Source organism: Monodelphis domestica, chromosome 2, assembly GCF_027887165.1.
Source record: "Monodelphis domestica isolate mMonDom1 chromosome 2, mMonDom1.pri, whole genome shotgun sequence".
NCBI classification, from domain to species: Eukaryota; Metazoa; Chordata; class Mammalia; order Didelphimorphia; family Didelphidae; genus Monodelphis; species Monodelphis domestica.
Window position 1 is genome coordinate 373983012 of NC_077228.1, and position 24267 is coordinate 374007278.

General features: G+C 36.7%; 1 protein-coding gene across 7 annotated transcripts in view; it reads left to right on the top strand.

The window, feature by feature from the left end:
- Positions 1 to 24267, top strand: part of ARMC2 (armadillo repeat containing 2) — a 184694-nt gene that overhangs the window by 155886 nt on the left and 4541 nt on the right. For all 7 annotated transcript variants that reach the window (XM_056818642.1, XM_056818646.1, XM_056818641.1 and 4 more), the window contains exons 13-17: positions 2117 to 2435; positions 9160 to 9282; positions 9577 to 9690; positions 12946 to 13078; positions 13925 to 14085. In XM_056818642.1, the coding sequence (XP_056674620.1) occupies positions 2117 to 2435; positions 9160 to 9282; positions 9577 to 9690; positions 12946 to 13078; positions 13925 to 14085 (850 nt within the window). The remainder of the gene's footprint in view (positions 1 to 2116; positions 2436 to 9159; positions 9283 to 9576; positions 9691 to 12945; positions 13079 to 13924; positions 14086 to 24267) is intronic.

Consider the following 24267-nt stretch of genomic DNA (forward strand, 5'->3'; position numbering starts at 1 on the left):
TTGAAGATAATTTTTTCTTTTGGAGGAACACAGTCTGAAAGAGCTTTGGTTCATTAACCTGGCAGATTTGTACCTCTACTGTATCTCTTTGTTGGATTTGGCCAGTTAGTAGTCACTTGGTCTTGCCATCAGAACATTCTTGATACAGAGTCCTACAAGAGAGGAAGCAGATATAGATACCACTTGGCTGGAGGTGACGCAGATTCATCTATTACTTGTTCTAATCAAGATCACTGCCCTGATACTATACAGAAAACAAGCACAGTGTACTTGGAAAGAGGCTCTAGGGTGAGCTACCCTGGCAAGAATCCACATCTGCTGCTGCTCCTTAAAGGATCCCATGGTAATTTTGTACTTAGTGTATGTCCACTGTGGATAGTGGGGGTAATCTGCCCCCAGAAACCTTTGGAAATTGCCCAATGCTGCCATGGTGGTAGGTCAAAAGTAGAGGCACAATGAATAAGCATAGAGAGAGTGCCCTGGCATTCCTTGGGTGGTGGTGTCACCTATTCACAGAAGTCCTTGAGCAAATGGAATTTTAATGTTCCTTAGGCAACACTGAGTTTTGCTGATTAATAGTTGTCAAAAACCTGAAGGCAATCTGGATCAGCATTTAAACTATGGAGTTGTGAAATTGTCAGTAACAATTTAGACTAGAAAAAGTAGTTATTTAAGTTTAGGTTATTTTAAATTAATTTAAATGAATTTTAAGTGAATAGATTCTGCTAAATCTGTCCTTGGTACTTTTCTGTCTCTCTTCTTATGTCCCCCTCATTCTCTTGCCTCTACCTCTTTTTTCCTGCCACTCCCATGTATCCTATGCTTAATGCTGCCATTCCTTAAGTGAGCCTCTTTGAGGCAACTCACATGGATCAACTTCTCCCTAAGAAGCTTAATTTCCTATCATAATTTTCCCATCCCATGTCTCATTTCCTCTAGTTGAAGCGCTTTGAGCTAGATATATAGGGCGTGATCAGATATTAAAATCTGTGTTAATAAACTCAAATGGCCATTTAGTATCCCCCCTTCTAAATAGCACACATTTCTTAAATTGTTTTATTTTTTAAAATACCCTTATCCTCTGTCTTAAAATCGATTAAATTGATAAGAAAAAGGATAATTGCCCAACTGACAATTGGTCAAAGGATATGAAGAGGTAATTTTCTTTCTTAAACCATGTCTTCTTAGAATTTAAACTAATTATCAATTCTAAAGCAGAATTGCAGTAAACACTATGCAATGGGGTTAGATAACTTGCCCAGGGTCACATAGCTAGGAAGTGTCCGAGGCCAGCTTTGAACCTAGGACCTCCTAGGCTTGACTTTCTCTCCACTGAGCTACCTATCTCCCTTCTTTTCTCATCTTTTAAATGAGAGAGTTGGGCTTGATCTATGAGTACTCTTTTATCTCTAAATTTATGATCTTAGGATTCTTGGTCCTTAGAAGTGTCCTAATGGCAAAAAAATAAATAAAAATTCAGCCCTTGAAAGGAAATAAGAGCTTAATTTAAAATTTTAACTTAAATCAAATCACATAAATGACTTTCTACTCCACCTACTTGTAGCCTATCATTGTGGTCAAATCCAGCATTTTTTCATTATTTGTAAGGTTTTGTAAATGTACTCATTGGTAATTTGTAAATGTACTCATTGCATTTTTATGAACATTAATTATACCCATTAATTTATAATATGGAAAATACCCTATTTTGGATATATAAAGCTTCTAAAGAGACATGAATTTTTATAAAGAAATTTAGATATTAGCAAAAATATATTAGCAGTGAGTTTTGAAATCAATTAATGACTTACATAACTATCAATAGTCAAATCCTGCTCAGAGAAAAAGAAGATTATTGGTGGCTTTTTTCAGTTTGACTAATCTTTGCTTGACTTTGTTAAAAACATCCAATAGTTTGGTCTTTTTTACAGTTCATCAGGTGCTTTTAATCTAATCTGTCAATTGACCACCAACTTTGGGGATCAAATATTATATGAAGAATCTCTTAGATTACTTCTATTTTGCAGTGGAGAATCTAGGAAATACTATAATTTTCCCTGATATGTTTTCCAAGCTTCTTGCAACTTATATAATCCTTGGTATTTTTTTCTCATAGGATTTAATCGTTCGTATTGTTTTCATTCTTGGCAACCTAACAGCGAAAAATAATCAAGCCCGGGAACAGTTTTCTAAGGAGAAAGGTTGCATCAAAACCCTTTTATCATTATTCAATACTTATTATGAAATGGATTTGAATTCCATGAAAGGAATGGATGATGAAGAAGGAAAGAACAAGAAACAGAAGCAGCCTTCTGAGGTGGAAGATGTACTTATAAAAGTGATCCGAGTGCTGGCCAATATCTCCATTCACCCTAGTATTGGGGCAACTTTGGCTGCGAACCAACAAGTAGTGGCATTGCTCGTCACAACACTGGGTAAGAGCCATCCTTTTGGCTAGGCTTTCTTTCTATTATGTTTATTCAATCATTAAGGTAGCTTGGAAAGTCTACACAATTAAAGTGTCTTCTGGTTCCAACATGATCCATGTTTCAGCAGCATGGGTGTGGTGGACCCTAATTAGGACAAGTGGTCTATTTTAATACCACTCTGTGGGATGCAGTGTTTTTAAATGACAACCCCAGCTTTCTCAGGCTACGTGACAGAAAGTTTCCTACTGAGGATGCAGAGTTGTTTCATAAATACCACAATAGGGATCAAATGATCAAAGGCTGGCCAAATTAAACAAGAAATTGAAAAGTCCAGGCTTGTCTTCTGAATTCTACTTGGCTAAAGGGTTTAAAATTTTTTTTTATTCAAAGATATCTCATTTTCCCAATTATATGTAATAACAATTTTCATCAGACATTTTCAGAAATTATTTGATCCATATTGTCCTCCTCTCTTCTTTCCCTCCTGCCTCTTGGAGACAGTAAGCAATTTGATCTGTGTTATATGTATATTATCATGCAAAACATACCTCAATATTGTTCATTTTTATATTATATATTCATATAACATCCACCTGGTTAAAGTTAATAACATAAAAGTAATCCTCCTAGATATATACTATGTAATTTGAATTCATATGGCACAAAGTTATTATATTTATATCATATATCAATAGCTAACACATAGTACTTTCTTTTCAAAGTGCTTCACGTACTATCTTGTTTACATATTACTTGTGAGTAAAATACGTACATTTTTCATTGTTGACCCTATTCTGTACCTGTAAGGATATAAAGAAAATGATAATGAAAATAACTCTGATTTACACAGGGCTTTAAGGTTTACAAAACACTCCCCACCCAGCAGTCCTGAGACATAAGTAGTATAGTGCTATTCCCATTTTACATGGATGGAAACAGAATCTTAGAAATGTTAAAGGACTTGCTTATGACCATTCTGCTGGTAAATGTTAGGTCTGAGATGCATGCACTCAGCTCTCCCCTTTACTTCTAATGCTTTTCCTATGTACCATGTAGCCTCTCCTACATTGGAATTAAATCCAACACAGTTAGCTTGGCTGTTCCTCTCAACTCCAGGAAAAGATGATATTTAAATGATTAGAAGAAAGTTGAGATATAATTTGCAGATCATCTGTAAAGTTAGTGTAATGTAAATTAGTTTAGTTATTCTTGTCTCCCATTATGATGTAGGATCACGAGGTCACTGATTCAGATTTGGAAAGTAATTTAGAAGTCATCTAGTCTTGATGAGTACCTTGGGGTTTTTGTTGTTGTTGTTGTTTTAATTTTCAGTTAACAATAGTCTGCCTTTTCTCCTACCTGTTTTCCCAACACTGAAAAATGAAAAACTTGTAACAAATATGCATAGTCAAGCAAAACAGATTCTGCCTTTGTTCATGTATAATACCTATGTATATGCATGTCTCCCTATGTATATATAAATACACACATATGTAAAGCTTACAAAATGCTTTTTCAAAACAACCACGTAAGGGAGGTAGAAACTGAGACTCTGTGATGTTAAGTCAGTGATGTCCTGGATCACAAAATGAGTGTCAGAGTAAAGGGTTGTGAAATCAAGTCTTTCTTATCCCAAGACCAGAATTCTTTCCACTATATGGAAAGTTTTCATATCTGTCGATTTTAAAGACATTTGATTGATTTCAGAATTTTATCTAGTATGAGATGTACTTAATTCAGAGCAATTTTGCAAATATCATATATCTTCTATGTGCATTAAACTGTCTTAGGTGCTAGAGTTTAGGGAAGGTATGTAAAAGGTAAGAGTTTCTGCCATTAAGGAGTTTACTGACTATTTGGGGGGAAAAAGGTGAATGATATCACTTAAGGTTTATATATAACTTTTTTTCCACATGAGAAGTAAGTAATTTTATTTTATTAAATCCTTTATAAATGGTTTTTCATGTATTTTTTATGTTTCTTCTCATTTTTGTAGAAAAAAATTTCCATCCAGTTCTGGTCTTTTCTTCAAGAACACCTGAAAGTATTTTATTTTGTCAAATGACCATTTTTCCTTGCATATTATAGGTTACCCCCAAGAACTTTATGTAATTAATTAATTAATTAAAAAGGAAAAATAATAAATCACTGATCATCCTCCTTGGAGGGAATGTGAGATAATCAGTTAAACTTTGATTTAGTGCCTCCTAGCTACAAAGCTCTGTGCATAGACAGATATTTTAGAAACTGAATTGATGGGATGTTAAAAGTAACTAGATAGATCAAGGTGGGGAGGGACAGAAAAGGTACCTGGAATGGGGGGCATGATGATGGTGGAGTGGAATCCAATGAATGCAACTGATGGGGGAAACAAATAGTTCACTGGGATTCTGAGCCCTCTTTATATGGAAACTTTGGAAGTTTTTTGCTCCACCCTCAAAATCAAAGGGTCAGAGTTTACTGACAGTTCTGATGAGGTTTGTTTCCCAGAGTTGAAATAATCTCAAAATCTCAATAATGATGGGGTTTTAGTGGTGAGCTTTTCTTGGGGAAAGCAAGTGGGGAATATGGTGATGATGGAGTGGAATCCAGAGAGTGCATCTGATGGGAAATGAAGATGATAGGGGATGAGGGAGAAAGTCAAAAATGATTTCAAGGTTCAAGCTTAGGTGACTGGGAGAATTATGGATACCATGGCATGTACTGTAAAAATGGGACAATAATAGCTACTACCTCACAGTATTGTTGAGAAGATCAAATAAGAAAATATTTGGGAAGAACTTAGCACAGTGCCTGGTACATGGCAGATCCTTAATAAATTCTTGACCCCTTCCTTTCTCTTCTTTCCCAATTCTGTTTCTTCTTCCCTTCTCCTTTCCATTTCCCTTTCCTACCAAAAGGAATAGGGAAGATTTGCTCAGAGAAGAAAAGGGTTCAAGAATGAGGGGAATGGTTCCATTGTGTAAAATGCTTCAGAATTTGAGGAAGATAAGGACTGAGAAGAGACAATTGAATTTGATGATTGAAGTTATTGATCACATTTCAGAAAACAGTTTCAGTTTAGTGGAATGAAGCAATTAGAAGAGCAAAGTGTTGAGAAGAGACTAAGCAAGTAGAATGAGTATTATTCTTTCAAGGTTGGCAATGAAGAAAAGGAGAGAGGAGATGATACTGGGGAGGGAGGAAGTCATGATACAGTGGACCTATGGCACAGTGTTTTAAAGAAGGCTGGATTTGAGGTCACGAGACTGGGGTTCAGACCCCTAAAGTAATAGTTGTGTGGCTGTGGGCAAATCACTCTGAGTCTTAGTTTCTCTGTGTATAAAAAGGAGATGAGATTTCCACTACCTATAAGATTACTGTGGAGAAATGCTTTTATGGATTTTAAAATATTTTAGAATAGAAAATATTACTGAAAGGCAATCATTAGAACATGGTGTAAGGAGGGCAGCTGGGTAGCTCAGTGGATTGAGAGTCAGGTCTAGGGATGAGTGGTCCTGGGTTCAAATCTGATCTCAGACACTTACCGCTGTGTGACCCTGGGCAATTGCCTAGCCCTTACCACTCTTCTTCTTTTTTTTTTAAACCCTTACCTTCCATCTTGGAGTCAATACTGTGTATTGACTCCAAGGCAGAAGAATGGTAAGGGCTAGGCAATGGGGGTCAAGTGACTTGCCCAGGGTCACACAGCTGGGAAGTGTCTGAGGTCATATTTGAACCTAGGACCTCCCGTCTCTAGGTCCCTTACCACTCTTCTGCCTTGGAACCAATACACAATATTGATTTCAAGACAGAAGGTAAGGGTTTTAAAAAAAAAAAAAAGAACATGTTGTAAGGCTAATGGAGGTTTGACCTATGCATATAGGTAAATGAAAAGGAGTCAAGGGACAGATGAGAGCCATGTAAAGTACATGGCTCTATGACTGAGAATCTGAGTTCATAGATGTACCTTTTACACTTATTATAACTGGGTAACTGTGGACAAGTTTTAACCTCTCTGAACCCTGGTCCTTCATCTGTTAAAATGGGGAGATTGAGCTGGAATGAACTCTGAAATACCTCTCAGTTCTGGTCCTGGAAGAAGGAATAGAGAACAGAATCAAGAAGATTTGTAGAATAGTAAGCCCTGACGAGGAGCAAGACTATTTCTGAGATGAAGGAAGAAAAGGTGGATGAAAACAGATTTTTTTTTTTTAAGATCGAGGGACATTGATTGAGTTCTCAGTGAATTGCTTCAATTTAAACAAAGTAGGAGGGGAGGAATTTACCTATTGAGGAGGATTGTGGTGGGGTAAGAGTGGCTTGAGTGGAGTGTACGGTTGGAGTAGTTTTTGTGGCAAATTCCATATGGAGTGAACAGGAAAATAAATACAAGGGTTGTGGAGAACACAATTTCACAAGCCTATTAGAGAAAAAGAAAGTACAAATTTGATTCTGAATAAGTTTATATTATACAAGAAATATACCCATTTTGTGTTTCTGAAACTCAACACTGTGTTTAAATTAGAGTTACAGTCCTCCTGCTGTCTTCCCTTATTACCATTTCATGACTTTTTTAGCAACTCACTACTTTTGTCACTTTAAGCACACTACTTAGGGTAGAAAGAGAGCTTTAATTTATGCTATGGAAGAAAATAGCTTCCTGTATCTTGGTAGTGAGCTGTAGGCCTCCAAAGATCATTGATGTAGTGATGGGAGAGACCTCAGAGGCCAGGAATCTCAGACAAAGGAAGCTTAAGGGAAAGCACACCCAGCTGTAGTAAGGGCCTAGATTCAAAGTCTATACCTGCTGTTTACCTTCTGTATGGGCATGGGCAAGTTGCTCCACTTTTATGGGCCTCTGTTTCCTCGTCTGTGGAATGATGAGGTTGTACTAGATGGATCTTGAGGTATTTCTTTTTGAAAATTTTATTTAATTAGTCAATTTAGAATATTTTTCTTTGGTTACAAGAATTGTGTTCTTTCCCTATCTTACCCCCACCCCCTCCCATAACCGACACACAATTCCACTGGGTTTTACATGTTTCCTTGATCAAAATCTATTTCCATATTATTAATATTTGCACTAGGATGATCATTTAGAATCTACATCCCCAACCATATCCCCATCAACCCATGTGATCAAGCAATATTTTTTCTTCTGTGTTTTTACTCTCACAGTTTTTACTCTGAATGTGGATAGTGTTCTTTCTTGTAGATCCCTCTGGGTTGTTCAGGATCACTGCACTGCTGCTAGTAGATAAGTCCATTACATTTGATTGTACCTCAGTGTATCAGTCTCTGTGTACGATGTTCTCCTGGTTCTGCTCCTCTCATTCTGCATCAATTCCTGGAGGTTGTTCCAGTCCCCATGAAATTCATTCAGTTTATTATTCCTTTGAGCACAATAGTATTCCATCACCAACATATGTCACAATTTGTTTAGCCATTCCCCAAATGAAAGGCATCCCCTCATTTTCCAATTTTTTGCCACAACAAGGAGTGCAGCTATGAATATTCTTATACAAGTCTTTTCCCTTATTATCTCTTTGGGATATAAACCCAGCAGTGCTATGGCTGGATCAAAGGGCAGACAGTCTTTTAGTGCCCTTTGAGCATAGTTCCAAATTGTTCTCCAAAATGGATGGATCAGTTCATAACTCCACCAGCAATGCATTAATGTCCCAACTTTGCCACATCCCCTCCAGCATTCATTACTTTCCATTGCTGTCATGTTGGCCAATCATCCAAGTATGAGGTAGTACCTTAGAGTTGTTTTTATTTGCATCTCTCTGATTATAGATTTAAAACATTTTTTCATGTGCTTCTTGATAGTTTTGATTTCTTTATCTGAAAATTGCCTATTCATGTCCCTTGCCCATTTATCAATTGGAGAATGGCTTGATTTTTTGTATAATTGATTTAACTCTTTATAAATTTGAGTAATTAGAACTTTGTCAGAGGTTTTTGTTATGAAGATCCCCCCCCCAATTTGTTGCTTCCCTTCTAATTTTGGTTGCATTTGGTTTTGTTTGAACCAAAACCTTTTAATTTAATGTAATCAAAATTATTTATTTTACATTTTGTAATTTTTTCTAACTCTTGCTTGGTCTTAAAATCCTTTTCCAAAGATCTGACAAGTATACTATGTATTGAGGCACTTTTTTAGCTCAAGATCTAATCTAAAATCTTAGGATAATATGAATCCTTCTGAGATCCAGTTCTTCAGCTTAAAATGGTAGCCATTAGATCATAACTGTCATATGATTTTGGAGCTAAAAAATAACAATACCTTTTACTGTCTATCTCAAAGGATTAATCCATAAAGCATTATACAAATATAGGGAATTGATGTCTTTATTGTTTAAAAAAATTTTTCCCCATAGTGTGTAGAATGGTGCCTGGCACTTTTAAAAAATGTTGATTGTTTCTAGTTTTAGAAAATGGATCCCAGGGAAGTTAGATGGTACAGTGGATAGAGAGCCAGGAAGACCTGGGTTTAAGCCTGATCTCAGACACTTCCTAGCTATATGACCCTAGGCAAGTCACTTAACCCAGTTTGCCTCCTCCTTCTGCCTTGCTCTTCTGACCTAGAGCTGTTACTAGGACTGGAAGTAAGGGCTTTTAAAAAATTGGATCCCAAGTAAAACTGCCAGAGGGCAGAGTATGACTGGTAGTGAAATTATGATGTGCTCTGTCCTCCAGCTGTGGTGAGTGGTTTCTCATCTTACTTGTATTATCTTTATTTCAGAATATAAATCGATTGATGAATGTGAGGAACTGGTAATCAATGCTACAGCAACAATCAACAATTTGTCATTCTACCAAGTGAAGAATTCCATTATTCAGGACCGAAAGCTGCGCATTGCGGAATGTAAAGTTCTGGGTCACTTGGGGTTAATCAGTGCTTCTTTAGCATTTTGATATCATTATTTAGATACAAGCCAGTAGTAATTTTTTCAATTAAAATGCAAAAAAAGCCTAATTTATTCCCAAGAGCAAAACTAATGAGCCACTTTCCATGGTAATTAACTATTTGGTTTTATTAATATGATTTTATACTTTTCAGTTACCTGTATTTAGAATATCAGTGTTTAAAGATAATGAAAGGAAAACATTTCTTAACTACCTCTGCTTTATTTTCTAAAAAAAAAAAAATCAAAATCAGTGCTCTTAAAGCTTCTAATGAGCAGCAACATGGATGGGATCCTGGAGGCTGTGCGTGTCTTTGGCAATCTTTCCCAATATGATGAGATTTGTGACTTCATTGTTCAGAAAAATAGTGAGTACCTGGCACAGATTCATTAGCAAATACCTCTTATTAATTTAACTTTGACTTTCTCAGTGGTTTCTGGGCTAGATTTGATCCTACATGCCATGATCCTTCTTTTAAGATCTTCCTTCTAGCTTCATGGCTGTCTTCTTGGTAGTACGGGCTAGGCAGGTCTGACCATGTCACCCATTCTCCCCCCTCCCCCCAGCCAAAAAAAAGCCCCAACAGAAGTGACTGCTTCTTGTTATCTCCAGGATCAAATATACCTCTGTTTGGCATTCGAAGCTTTATATAACTTAGCTTTTCCTACCCCCAACCTTTCCAGTCTTCTTCTACCCTCCACATGTTCTTCCATTTAGTGACACTTGACTCTCTGCTGTTCCTCAAACAAAATACTCCATCTCCCAGGCATTTTAAAATAGCTACCTTCCATGCCTTGCTCTCCTCATCTCTGCCTTCTGGCTTCCTTGATTTCCTTCAAGTCCCAGGTAAAACCCCATCATCTACTGGGAGCCTTTCACAATCCCTATTAATTCTAATACTTTCCTTCTGTTGAATATTTCCAGTTTATCTTGTTGTACGTGGTTATATAGTGTCTTCTCTATTGGATAATGACTCCCTCGAGAGTAGGGGCTATCTTTTATCTTTCTTTATAATTCCAGCACATAACACAAATGCCTGGCATACATTAGGGGCTTAATAAATATCTATTGGCTGACCGCTGGTCTCTGTATTTTGCCTGAGTCCAAGCTGGGCTCTCCTAAGTCTTTCACATACAGTTATCAGCCTCCTCTCATCTCTAGAGTTGATTATTCAGGGGTTAGGTTAGAACTTGGGAAGCTCATACTGAGACCTTTACTGAAACTGCCTAGGTTTCAGCTTATGGTAGGTAGAGCTTCACTTTGACCCTTGACAATTAAACTGTGGTCAGGGTGGAAATCTTAGAGGCCAGTAGTTGCAGAACTATAGCTCTTTGCATCAGTATTTTCCCTTCCTCCTATGTAAAGAGATTTCTTCCCTCTTCTTTCCCTTAGAAGGTGTGGAGGGATAAGGAACAGGCAGGCAGAGGGGCAGACCCAAGGGCGATTGCTGCTAGGCAGCAGTCAAAACTTCCCTTTTTCCTTTCCTAGCTCTAGGTGGGGAACCTCAAGCACAGAGACTTCTTATCTCTATTCCTTTATATTATTTCTCTCCAATGTGGAGTTTCAGCTCAGGCCTGAAATTTCCTGGTAGGTGGGGGGAGCACATCAATGCTCCAACCTCACGTGTGTATGTACAGTAACAATAACAGTGGTTATAGCTCACATTCATATAACACCTTGAAGTCTGCAAAAACAGTTTCCTTACAACAACGCTAGGAGATGTATCTTTCAAAGATTACTATATTGGGCTGTATGGTCCAAAGACACGTATACTCTGAAGAATGAGGTTTCTTTGAAAGGAAAAATAAATTGCTTTGAAAGACTTTAGAACTCTGTTGAATTCAATGACAGATGATGAGCCCAAAGGCAGAAAGATGAAATAGGCCACCTATTTCCCTGCAAGAGAGGGAATGAACTTCAGCTGCAAAATTTTGGACATTGGTGGACATGGCTGATGTGGGAATTTGTTTTGCTGGACTATGAATCTTCTTTATGAGTGTTCTATTTATTTTCTCATATTATTCAGTTGGGGAGGAAGTAGGAGAGAGAGTTAATGTTTGTAAAAATAAGTAGATGAAAGAATAATAAAAGTCATACAACAAAAGTTAATAAAATTTTAACACAAGGAAAAATATATTGGTATCAATTGAAACTACCATCAGTTTGGGGTAATACTAAAATATTTCCTATATTCAAATGAATATGATGATATTCTCATTTTTTTAGATGAGATTCCCCTGAAGTCAAAGCCCTATGGACAGTGACAATTTATCTGAGGCAGCTAGGTGGCTCAGGAGCCCGAGAACCAGGCCTAGAAACAAAGGTCCTAGTTTCAAACGGTCTTCAGGTACTTCTAGCTGTGTGACACTGGGCAAGCCACTTAACCCCCATTGTCTAGCTCTTCCTTACTGCTCATCTGCCTTGGAACCAATATACAGTATTAATTCTAAGAAAGAAGATAAGGGAGGGATGATAGGAGGGATGGAGGAAAGAAGGAATTAAGGAAGGAAGGAATTAAGGAAAGAAGGAAGGAATTACATCTACAATACGTGTCTTCTCTTTCCTTCTTCCCAGCCTCATTGTTCAACTGAAGACACTCTGTCCAAAGTTACTGATGATCTCTTTTTAAAACCTTGCCTTCTGTCTTAGAATCAATACTGTGTATTGGTTCCAAAATAGAAGAGCAGTTAGGACTAGGCAATGGGGGTTAAGTGACTTGTCCAGGATCACATAGCTAGGAAGTGTCTGAGGCCACATTTCAACCCAGGACCTCACCTCTCTGGACCTGGCACTAACGATCTCTTCATTGTTAATTCTAAAGGTCTTTTCTTAGTCCTCCTCTTTGCCTTCTCAATAGATCTTCACTATGGTTCACCTTTTTTCCTTGATTATCTTTTCTTTAGGCTTTCCTAAAACTATTTTATCCTGATTCTCCCATCTCCTCATCCTTCTTTCCTGATTCCACTTGATTCCAGTGTCTTCTCTCTGTTTATTATTTCCAGTTTATTTTGTCTATAATTGTCTGCTTTTTATATCTCCCACTTGATGGGGAACTCCTTGAGAATAAGCACTATATTTTAGCTTTCTTTGTATCTGCAGCACTTACCATAGCTTCTAGCCCAGATTAGGTCCTTTAATAAGTCCTTAATAAATTAATAAATTAGTTATCCTTAATAAATCCTTTTAATAATAATAATAATAAATCCTTAATAAATGTTTCAAAGCTCAGAGAGATTTTGACTTGACTAGTCACAACTAGTAGAGGTTAGAATTAGGATTCCAAAGTAAATCCTCCATTTCCAAGTTCAGTCCCCTTTCCACCAATCTATACTATCTGTATGGATTATATACTAAGCATACTTAGAGGATCATGTATTTAAAGTGCTTTATACTATAAAGTGTTTTGCAAGTATAAATAATATTTGTTATTATTATTAACTACTTTTATTATTGCTTTAGGAAAAATGTCTCAAGTAGTCAGTAGGTTTGGGATCTGTGTTTTGCTCTAGCACTGACTCTCAAGTAATTTATTCTTTTTGAAAAATGAGACCAAGTATGTATCTTCTTGAGATTTCATTTTGTTTTTCTTCTCTTCACCCTACCCGGTATTTGTTCCATTCAGTCTACAAATTTATGATTGCATTGCTGGATGCCAAGCACCAGGATGTTTGCTTTTCTGCCTGTGGAGTCCTTCTTAACCTCACTGTCGACAAAGACAAGCGTGTTATCCTAAAAGAAGGGGGCGGAATTAAAAAGTGAGTTCAAAGACATGGTTCAAAACATATAGGGGACTTTTAAAAAATGTCTTTAAGATCCAGGGGACTTCATAGTTTGAGGACAGTAGCAGTTTCTGTCATTCTCTTATTAAAGAAGACTTATTCTAGATTAGGAGGTCTCAGTTTCTATAAGAAGAGTTGTTAATCAGATTTTTCTCTATGTATCTTGTCTTGGTGGCAAGAATGAGCTATGGAGGAGTAAAGGGGGGAGAGAGACACAGAGACAGACAGACAGACAGAGAAAGAAAGAAAAAGAAAAGCAGTATTGGTGCCTTGGTTCCAGTTGGTGAGTAGGCTAAGGGGAGCCCTAATGAAGATCACGGGAAGTCAAGGTTAAGTGCCCCAGTACTCAGGACTTCTTGGGGAAACCTTTGAGACAGGGAGAAGGATACACGTACATGTGAGTTTGGTATCATTCACTCACAGATAACAGAGACAAAAGAATGTTCTTCCATTTGCTGTTTTAAAACCCCTGGAAGAAGGGATTGCTTATAGAGATTTGAAGAGGAATTGTAGAAGTGAATTATTTAGTATAATGATCAAATGTAATTTGGAATATGTAGGTTTAAAATATAACTAAAAGGTAAATATGACTGTTTTTAGAATGCAGAATTTTAAAATGGTTCTGTCCTTATCACTCTACATAGTCAACCCCTTCCACCATCCCCGTCCTCTTTGTATCCCAGCTTCCCACAGGGATAAAGTAAGGTCTGTGGGTCAGTTTTAATTTTTTTAAATCTCCCCTAGAACTCACCAGTGTACTCAGCACATGGCATATAGTTGTTAAAAAGAACTGATCTGAATCATGTTTTTCTACTAAAACAGGTTAGTGGATTGTTTAAGAGACTTTGGCCCTACAGATTGGCAGCTGGCCTGCTTGGTTTGTAAAACATTATGGAATTATAGTGAAAATGTCACGAATCCTTCATCATGTTTTGGAGATGAGGACACAAATGCTCTCTTAGTCTTATTGTCATCATTTTTAGGTAAGAACAACGAGTGATATTATAGTGAAAGAGCAAAAAAGTTCCTGTGTGTACCCATGCTGAAAATTATCTTTTTGACACACTTTATTATATAAAATGAAGTGTATAAGATGTGCAAATGGATTTCTACAAGAATGAATGGACCTTTGAAACATTAACATAAGAACTGCCATTAATTTACATTTATATAGCATTGGATAGTTTTCAGAGTGCTTTCACATACATTATTTCATTTGATCTGGACATATATAAGATATCTAGTACAGATATTATATTCATTTGACAGATGAGAAAAATTTTTTAAGGCCAAGCCATTTTTCTAAAGCCAAACAGTGGCAGGAGAGTTGGACTCCATTCATAATTCAGATAATGCAATTTCTAGCCCATTATTCCCTATTTATACTTCTTTCTAGGTATTCTTATGACATTTGTCTATAGTAGTTAACCAGAATTGTAAACTAATTTCCTAATACCATTGTATCTTCATCCAGTGATATATTTATTTATTTATCTAAGTAGAACAGATTTTTATTCTTGTGGTAGAGAAAAGGATGAATGATGTCTTAAAAAATATTTCTAACTTCTTGAGTAATTTTCTCACCATATTTAAAATATAAAATATATTTCTGCATGTATGTATGTGTGTATGTATGTATGTATGTATGTATATATGTATGTATGTAGCTATGGTTTTGTGTTTTGATCTGGGTTCTTTATTCACTTGTCCAAAATGGAGGTATTAATATTGTCTAAACAGAACTTTTGATAAAATAGATTGAAAATTGGAGTTGATTTGGAAAATCGTAAGATCAATACTAACAACCTTGCTATATCCAGGAAAAAAGACATGAAGATTATTTTTATGATACTGGAATTTTCGAGGGATTTCCCCAACCTATCTTTTCCCTACACTTGGGGTTTTACATCCCATCCAGACTTTAATCGGGACATCAGGATCAATCTAGGATTCTTGTTATCTTCCTTTTCATCTACCCCTCCCAAATTCTGCTTTCTACTTCCTGTTCTGGAAACATTAATCAAATAAATACTTCTGTTACTGTTGGAATTTTCTTAAAATTTCAACCATACCATGACTCCACTTATGATTTCTGTGCCTCCCCAAACCAAAATTCCCTTTCCGGGCCACTATTCTCCCGAATATATTGTCTCTACCTATTAAAATGTCAGCTTGTTGAGGGCTTTTCCCCTTTTTATGTGTCATTTGTAGATAATATCATTGTAAACTGTGATATTTATAGACACCAAAATATTTAAAGCAGCACTTTTGTTTTCAGTTCTTTATTAGATAAAAAGTATTTTTTGTATTGACAAGACTCCCTCTGCCTTTTTAAAATCATTTCCTAGAGGTATATGCTTAACTGTAGAACCTTTGGGTCAAAGGGTATGGATATTTTAATTACTTTTTTTCACATAGTTTAAAACTGCTTTCCAGAATAGTTTCCCTATTCACAACTTCACCAAAAGTGAATTAGTGTACCTCTTTCCATAAATCTCCCAACCCTGACAGTTTCTAGCTTGTTTTCTCTCATCTTTGCCAGTTTGCTGGGGGTGAGGTGGAATGTCAAGAATTGTTTTTATCAATATTATTTATTTGAAGCAATGTATCATATAGTTGCTAATAGTTTGGAATTTTTATTTTGAGTAATGCTTTTTTCATGTCTTTTTCCATTACTTTTGAAGAATAACTTTTGATCTTACTTATTCTGTTAGTTATCTTTATATCTTGAATCTCAGGTCCTTAGAAATATTTGTTACAAAGATTTTCCCCTTTATATATTGCTTTACTTTTTCTTCTGATTTCATTAATTTTATTTGTGCAAGTTTTTTAGCCTTATGAAATCAAAATTTACCATTATGTTTTGAAAAACTTATTCTATAATTTATTTTTCACCCTTAAGACATAGATGTGGAAAGTTACTTAAGCTGGTTACACTCTATTTTTCAGTGATATAACTTCATATCCAGATCACTATTCCATTTTGAGTTTGTGTCATATTATAGATGTCACTCTAAACCTAATTCTACTAGACTACTTTTCAGTTTTTCCAGCAGTTCTTTCTAAATATGTAAAAATCCACAGGCAATTAATGATTGTGGTTTATTTTTATACACTATTTTTAACTAAAAATTAAGTTGTCTACTATTTATTCCCTGCCCTTTTTTTTTGTGCTTAGCAAATAAATAGCACTGACCTCAAGGAGCTTACATTCTACTGTAGTGAAAAACATGCACACAAATAATTAAAAGTGAAAAACACATAAAATAAATATAAAATATTTTTGAGGAGGAGACCCCCTATACCCACACTAAACTGGTTAGAGCAAGAGAGATCTCTAATAATGTGTGACACTTGAACCGAACCCTTAAGTGATACGGAATTTTAAGAAGTGGAATCAAGGAGTGCTGTCCAAGAATGGTAGACATGTGCAAAGGCAAGAGGACCAGAGATGAAATGTTATTTGCAAGGGATAGCAAAGTAGGCTAGTTGGCCTGGAATATAGTTTGTAAAAAAAAGTAATGTGTGAAAATTCTGGAAAAGTAGCTTGGAACCAGATAGTAAAGGGCTTTAAATGCCACATAGAGGAACTTGTATTTTGTCCTAAAGGCAATAGAAGCTGTTGGAGCTTCTTTTGATCATGAGTTCTGAGGTCCACAAGGAGGAATGATATTAATGGGGTCATCAGCATCTGGAGAAGAGCAACCAGAATGGCAATAGGCCTTGAGTCAATGCCTTATGAAGTTAAAAGAACTCAGGATCATAGCATGTAGAAGAGAGCACATAGGGATGCCTAAATGCTCTTATTTTGAAGAGCTGTTGTGTGGAAGAGGAAGTTGACTTGTTCTTTTTAGAACCAGAAGGCAAAAACGGAAGCAGTAAGTGGACATTGCAAAGAGGCATATATGGTCTTGATGTGAGTAAAAGTTCATAACAATCAGAGCTGGCCTGAAGTAGATTTGAGCTGTCTTGCATTTCCTCTCATTGGAAGTCTTCAAGAAGAGGCTTGGAGACCATTTATCAGGTATCTTATAGTGAGGATTACATTTGTTTGAGAGTTTATTTTTAATATTTGAATTATTCCTATTCCCGAGTCTTGAGGCTCAGACTTGTCTCTCATTCCTTTGTTCGTAGGAACTTCAAGGAATGTCCCACCTTGGCAGGTGGAAGAGAGAGATTGTTAGGTCCCTCTTGCTTAGAAAATAAGCTTAAGGTGGGAAAATCTGTCAGAAGCAGAACTAAGTCATTGAATCTACATTAGGAAATATTATGAAACATTATGACTGGGCAGAACTCAATTTATCCCCCTAGATGTTAGGGACAAAGGACCAAAACTATATGACTAATCACCATCACCCAGGATATGGGGAGGAGTTGAGGGTATTGACAGATTACTTCCTCACTGGCTATCACCAGATAGAAATGTCTTGGGATGTCCAAGGAAGAGATTGAATGATGAGATCCCACAATTGTCTGTTTATGTATCTGTGTCAGGGGACTTCTTGGTCTTTGTTTAATGAGAGGATTATGGAACATTAAATGTATTGGTTATTGCTAACCTGATCAACAAATTGATTTTCTTATCCAGAAGCCAGACTCTCTCATAATTTTTAATCATCACGCTTTTATGGATTGGACTATCTTATGATTCTTGAAATACTGGAAATGTGGACGCCAATAAGTAGGCTATTTCTCAGAAGGCCAAGTGAGAGGTGATGAGAGCCTTACTTGGTCGGTGACCATATGAGTAGAGAGAAGGGGATAGATGCAAGAAATGTTGAAGTAGAATTGTCAAGATTTGGTGGAACGATGGAGAGAGTAATTGAGTAATTGACTCTTGTGACTTTTGTGATTTTGAAGGTGATGGTACTTTTGATAATGGGGACATTGCGGAGAGAAGTGGATTGGGGGAAGAAGAAATAATGAGCCCCAGCTTGGACATGTCGAATATGATCTGCTTTCTGTCAGCCAGTTGTTGTTTAGTGTATTAGTGGGCTGGTTAGGGTATAATGGAGAAAGAGTAGATGATCCCAGAAAGTAGAAGGATGGTGGGATGGATTCCCCCCTTCAGTCTTCTTCAAATATGTCTCTCCACTAACCTTGCCTTTACTCCCCTCTAATAACTGATTAATGGGTGAACCTTTTCCCTTGGGGAGAGAGAAATCAGCTCTCTCCTCTTTCAATATGACAAAGAAGTCAATTTAAGATAACTGACACTTTATTCTAACAAGATGTCTGCAGGTTGGAATTTATAGGAAAGAGCGAAAGTCCTTGTCTGTCTAAAAATAACTTTCTCCCTCCCTCCAAAGTTGAGAGACCCAGGCTTGTCATCCTGGTCTCTAAGAGGCTCAGGGTTTTGTGACCCCTGGTTTTAGCACAGCAGAGCCACTGTCTAGTCTCAGGGTGTCACAGGAGCTGTGTGAGACCTTCTGATGCTCTTCTTCTCAGGTTTTCCCACAATTCTTGGTGTCATGGGGATGGTGGTGGTGGTTAGGATCAATGAGGGATTTGTATGGCTCAGGAGAGAAATCTCTGATCAGTCTGTCACCCTTGGCTTTCTCAAGCCAGAGAGATAGATCAACTGTTCTCCTGGAATCTCCTCTTCCCTCAAGATTCCAAACCTCCGTCACCATCCCCTGTTGTGGATGCAAACCTCGGCATGTCCTCCAGGCTCTGTCCCTCAAAGCCTCTGGATCATTCCTCAATTGCATTAGTTGTATTTGATTTTTCATGAACCCATTTGTAGTTTTCTTGGGAAAGATACTGGAGTGGTTTGGTATTTGCTTCTCTAGCTCATTTTACAGTTGAGGAATTTGAGGGAGTTAAGTGACTTGCCCAGGGTCATTCAGCTAGTAGTTTCTGAGGCCAGATTGGAACTCAGGAAGATGAATATTCCTAACTCTGGGCCTGGCACTTATCTACTGTACCACCTAGCTGCCCCCATGATATGCTTATTGCATATGACAGAGTATTTTGTTATTTGGAAAAATCTAATGAGCAGCTGGTGATGTTAGACTGGAGTTCAAGGGAGAAACAAGGGCTCTACATATCATTCTTGATGCTATCTTCTTGAGAATTGGTGAAATTGCCATGGGAAAGAATACACAGAGAGGAGAGAAGCAGGCTCAGGACAGAAGTCCAGGAACCTGTAGCAGTTTGGCCTGGATTATGAATCATCAAAGACAACTGAGAAGGAACACTCCTCCAGGAGGAGAACTTAGAAGAGAAATGTCACAAAAAGCCATGGAGAAAAAAGAATTCAGGAGAAGGGAGTGGCTAAGTCAAATACTTCAGAATGGTCAAAAAGTCTGAGGATTATGAAAAGACAACTGCCGTTAGCATTTAAGAGAGTACTGTCAACTTTGTAGAGAGAAATTCCAGTTGAAAGCTGTCTTGCAAGTGTTTGAGAAGTAAGTAGGACAAAGAGAGGTTATATAATTGAATAGATCAAGTACTCCAAGATGCCGAAGGACAGAATCTAGTAGCGGTATCTCATAAACTGAAACTCTTTCTACAGGAAAACTGGGAAGCAATTTGGAAGAAATTAGGTCTAGATTGTAGCCTCATACTATGTACCAAGATAAGTGCAAAATGAATCGTGAGTTAGAGATAAAGTCATATCACAAGCAAATTAGGAAGGAATAAGCAAGAAATTACTATTTGTAAGGGAAGAGTTCATAATCTAACAAGAAATAGAGAGAATTTAGAGGACTGTAGAAGACAGAATGGACAATTTTTGATTATCTATAAACAAAAGCAATGCACTTAAAATTAGAAAGGAAGCCATTACCTGGATGAAAATTGTTGAAACAACTCTGATAAAAGTCTCATTCCCAAGATATATAAGGTTCCAATTTATAAGAACAAAAGTAATCCCCCAATTGAAAACTGGTCAAAGGATATGAAGAGGCCATTTTCTTTCTTTCCTTTTATAATCCTTTTGTCTTAGAATTAATATTAAGAATCTGTTCAGAGGCACAGTATAGATTAGGCAATGGGGTTAACTGACTTTGACTTGCCCAGGGTCACACAGCTAGGAAGTGTCTGAGGGCAGATTTGAATCTACTTCTTCCCATCTCTAGGCCTGGCTCTCTATCCACTGAGCCACCAAGCTATCAGGTAATTTCCAAAGGAAGAAAAACACAAGCTATCAACAAACTTATTTTTTAAATGCTTCAAATCACTAACAGAAATGTCAATTAAAACAACTCTAAGATTGCACCTCATACTTACAAAATTGGCAAAGTTGACCAAAAAAAAAAAAAGACATGTTGGAGAGGCTTCCAGAAAGCCAGTACACTGATGCATGGTTGATAGGGCCATTCATCCCCAAATTGCCATACTCTGACCCAGATACAGAACTACTACTACTAGGCCCTTGTCCCAAGAAGATTGAAGAAAGGGAAAAAGGGATACATGATTACAAAAATATTAATAGCAGCTCATTTTGTGAGGGAAAGAATCAGAAATGAAGACAGGATACTTATCAGTTGAGTAAAAGTTGAATAAACTATGGTACTTGAGTGTAATGGAATATTACACCCTAACAAATGATGAGAAGGGGATGGTTTTAGAGAAGTCTAGGAAGAATTATGTGACTTGAGGAAGAATAAAGTGGGCAGAACCTTGAGAATAATTTATAAAAGTAACATCGTAAAGACAAATAACTTAGACCTAATAACTTGTATTGTTACAATGAGCAACCATGATTCCAAAGGCCTGATAATGGAGCAGATTTATCTCTTAAGAAGTAGATAAACCCAAGATGAAGAGTGAGGCATATATTTTTTAACATTGCTAATAAAGGAAATTATTTTACTTGGCTATGCATATTTGTTGTAAAGGGTTTTTTCTTTTTAATTTTCAGTTGGAGGGAAAGGAGGAGAGGCCAGTAGGAAAATAGGGAGAGGATCTTCTCCCTACTCTTATAAGAAAAACAACAACAAAAACAAAAAAGAATTTAGGATTAGAGTTAGAAATGGACATGAATTTAGGGCTAGGGTTAGAGGGTTAGGGTTAGAAGGAAGGCCAGAAAGAACCAGGAATCATAGATAAGCAGGACAACTTTAAAATTATAAACTAATTATTTGCTTAAAAAGGAAAGCAAACTACAAAAAAAATAATTGCAGTTTCATATTCAGCATTCTCCTATACCACATTGAATGCTCCATTATATTTGGTGTTTCAGTTCAAAATACAAAGAAAAAAAAAATTTAACCCTAGAAGAAGTGAATGGGGTGTAAGGATATAGAAACAGTGAATATAGGTTTTTCCTAGGATTTGGCCCTGAAAAGAAGAAATTTAGGATAGCATAAAGGAATGATTTTATTGAAGATAAGAAAAATTTGCCATGTTTTTGTTGGCAATAATAAAAGAGTCAGTAGAAGCAGAGATATTAATGATAGATGGGAGAGATTAATGATTGAATACCGTCCAGAGGAGATAGGAGAGGATAGGGGGATCAGGGGCACAATTAGAGGGATTAACCTTGACAAGGAAAAGGGTTGGCTCTTTTCAGAGATTAGCAAAGGACAGAATAAGGAACGGATGTTTCAATGATTTTGAAATGTAGAATGGTGAAGAAAGAGGAGAAATATATGAAAAATTTGGCAATCCTGTTTAATTTCACATTTTTTGTCCCAATTTTATCTGTAAAGGCTTACGAGATTCTCTACAATTTCCTTTTCTCTTCAACTGCCTTTTCCCCATTTTATGAGTTGATACTAGACTGCTTATAACCTTTAATCCGCTTCCATGATATTTTACATAATCTCTATTCCAGATTGGTGTGACCCCCCCCCTTTTTTTTTGTCATGTCTGGTTTCCAATTGACAAGGAGATAAGATATGTGTCTGCCTGCCTACCCATCTGTTTTCTGTGATGGTTTTTAGGCTGTTTTCACTTTATTGTAACTATGATGTTTGGTTAATTTTATCTTTGGTAGAGTGGTAGAGTAAATGACTTTATACTTTCTCCTTTCCCATTTTCAGAGGGGACAGCTTATTTAAGCATGTTAAATTAGACCTTCTATAATCTCATCACTGTCTTCTGGTCTTTAACCTTTCTTTAAATGTGATGTTTACTTTGCCTTTGATTCTAACCCATAGGAGATATGATTGGACACAAGAGAGCTGATTCTGAAGCGAATGTTTCATCTATAATAATTTTCAGAGATTTTGTATAATGCCATTTAATATTGGCTACATACATCATCTAATAATCAAAATATTATTAGAATCTTTCTAAAAGGGAGCCAGTAAGCCATCTCAGAAGTCACAAACTTCTGGTTTATCAATGGAGAAGGAAATGGCAAACCACTACAATATCTTTACCAAGAAGGCTCTGTGGACAGTATGGTCTCATGGGGTCATGATGAGTCACACAGTACTGAATAATAACAAAAATCCAGTCGTCTGTCTATCCACTGGATGTCAATATTTAAAATTGTAATTATCTCACTAGTGGTCTAGTTACTTTTTCTTATAATGAATGAGCCTTTCAAGGCAAGAAAACCAAATGACTTTTCTTGTGGCCTTTGTTTAAATGAAAATCCAACTCTGCAAAGTCCTTAGGAATATTTGAAATTGCTTTGTCTTATGAAATCTAAGGTAGATGATTCTTCAGTTCAGGCTAAAGTATCCCCAAGGATTTACACTGGCAGGAGATTCTGATCTTCTAGTTCCTTACCCTCATTTCCCAAAGCAACCAACCCAACCTCTGCCTTCCTTTCTTTGTAGTTTTGTTTCTACCCCACCCCAAGTCCCAACCCAACCTGGAATTTAAAGTTTTAAAGTTGGAGGCAGAGGCATGTGTTTCTGACATCCCAATTTGGAATCTGAATGCTTTTCCCCATAGAAATGTCACATTGTTTCACATGTACAGTATTTTACATTTGTAGTTTCTATAGTAATAATTATTAGTACGTTATTTTAGTTGAAGTAAATTGTGTTAAATGAGCTGGCGGCAAACAAATTCTAAGCACTACTTAATGTTATTTCTATGAGAATATGCATTCTGATTTTAAACCCATTCATACATACACTTAAAAAAAATCAATGTGGTGTGGAAAAACCACTTATAACCTCCAGGAAAGAAGAAACAGAACTAATTATATATATATATATATATATATATATATATATATATATATATATATATATATATATATATATATATATATATATATATATATATATGACAATTAGAGAACATTTAATGTCTTGAGCAGTAGGGAACTGGTGCAATAGGTTTACAAAGGAGAAAGATTTTAGTGTTGGCCAGAGGAAGATTCCCAAAAGAGGAGAGGTAAGATGATCAGAAGGGAGGGGGAAAAGCAGGGGGAACCTTTCATTCAGACTGAATTCCTACTCATTGGTGTTCACTCGATGCAGTTGACTTCCTGATCCCATGGGCCATACTGACCATGGAGTTTTCTTGGCAGATACTGGAATGATTTGCGATTTCCTTTTCTAATGGATTAAGACAAAAAGCTTGCCCAGGGTCACCCAGCTAGTAAGTTGTCTGAGGTCAGATTTGAACTCAGGGCTTCCTGACTCCTGGCCCAGGACTCTATTCATTGAGTTATCTACCCTACTTTAGTGAAGTAATTTTATTATGTCAAGTTCAAGTCAATCCCTCAGGAAATGAAAATTTAAGCAAACTTCCAAAAATAATTTTTCTGAAGTCTTCAAAAATGTAGAGATTACAAACAGAGCCTTCCTTTAAACAATCTGGAAAGTAGGCAGAAAGAAGTTGCCAGGTACCTTATTTGTATCTCTTCATTACATCTTGGATGTTTTAAGCTTTAGTCATTCTTCGTTCCTAGATTAAGTAAGCAATACCCAAGGGGATGCACAGATCAGTCACCCCACAAATTCACTTGGTGTACAGTAGAAACGTTCTGTCTTGGGTTGAAACCTTACCTAGGTACAACTCAGGAAAGGTTTGATTTTAGAGAAGTCGGTCAAACTGGAGCTGTTTCTCCTGACATATTGATTCTCTGTCAGTAAAGGTACAATACTCTCCACTGAGGAAATTTAAGCAGCAGTGCAATACTCTAGTGTGATATGTGGCAGCTGGGTAGCACAGTGGAGATGGCATCGGATCTGGAGTCAGGAAGACTCATCCTCCCAAGTTCGAATCGGGCCTCAGATTGAAATGAGCTG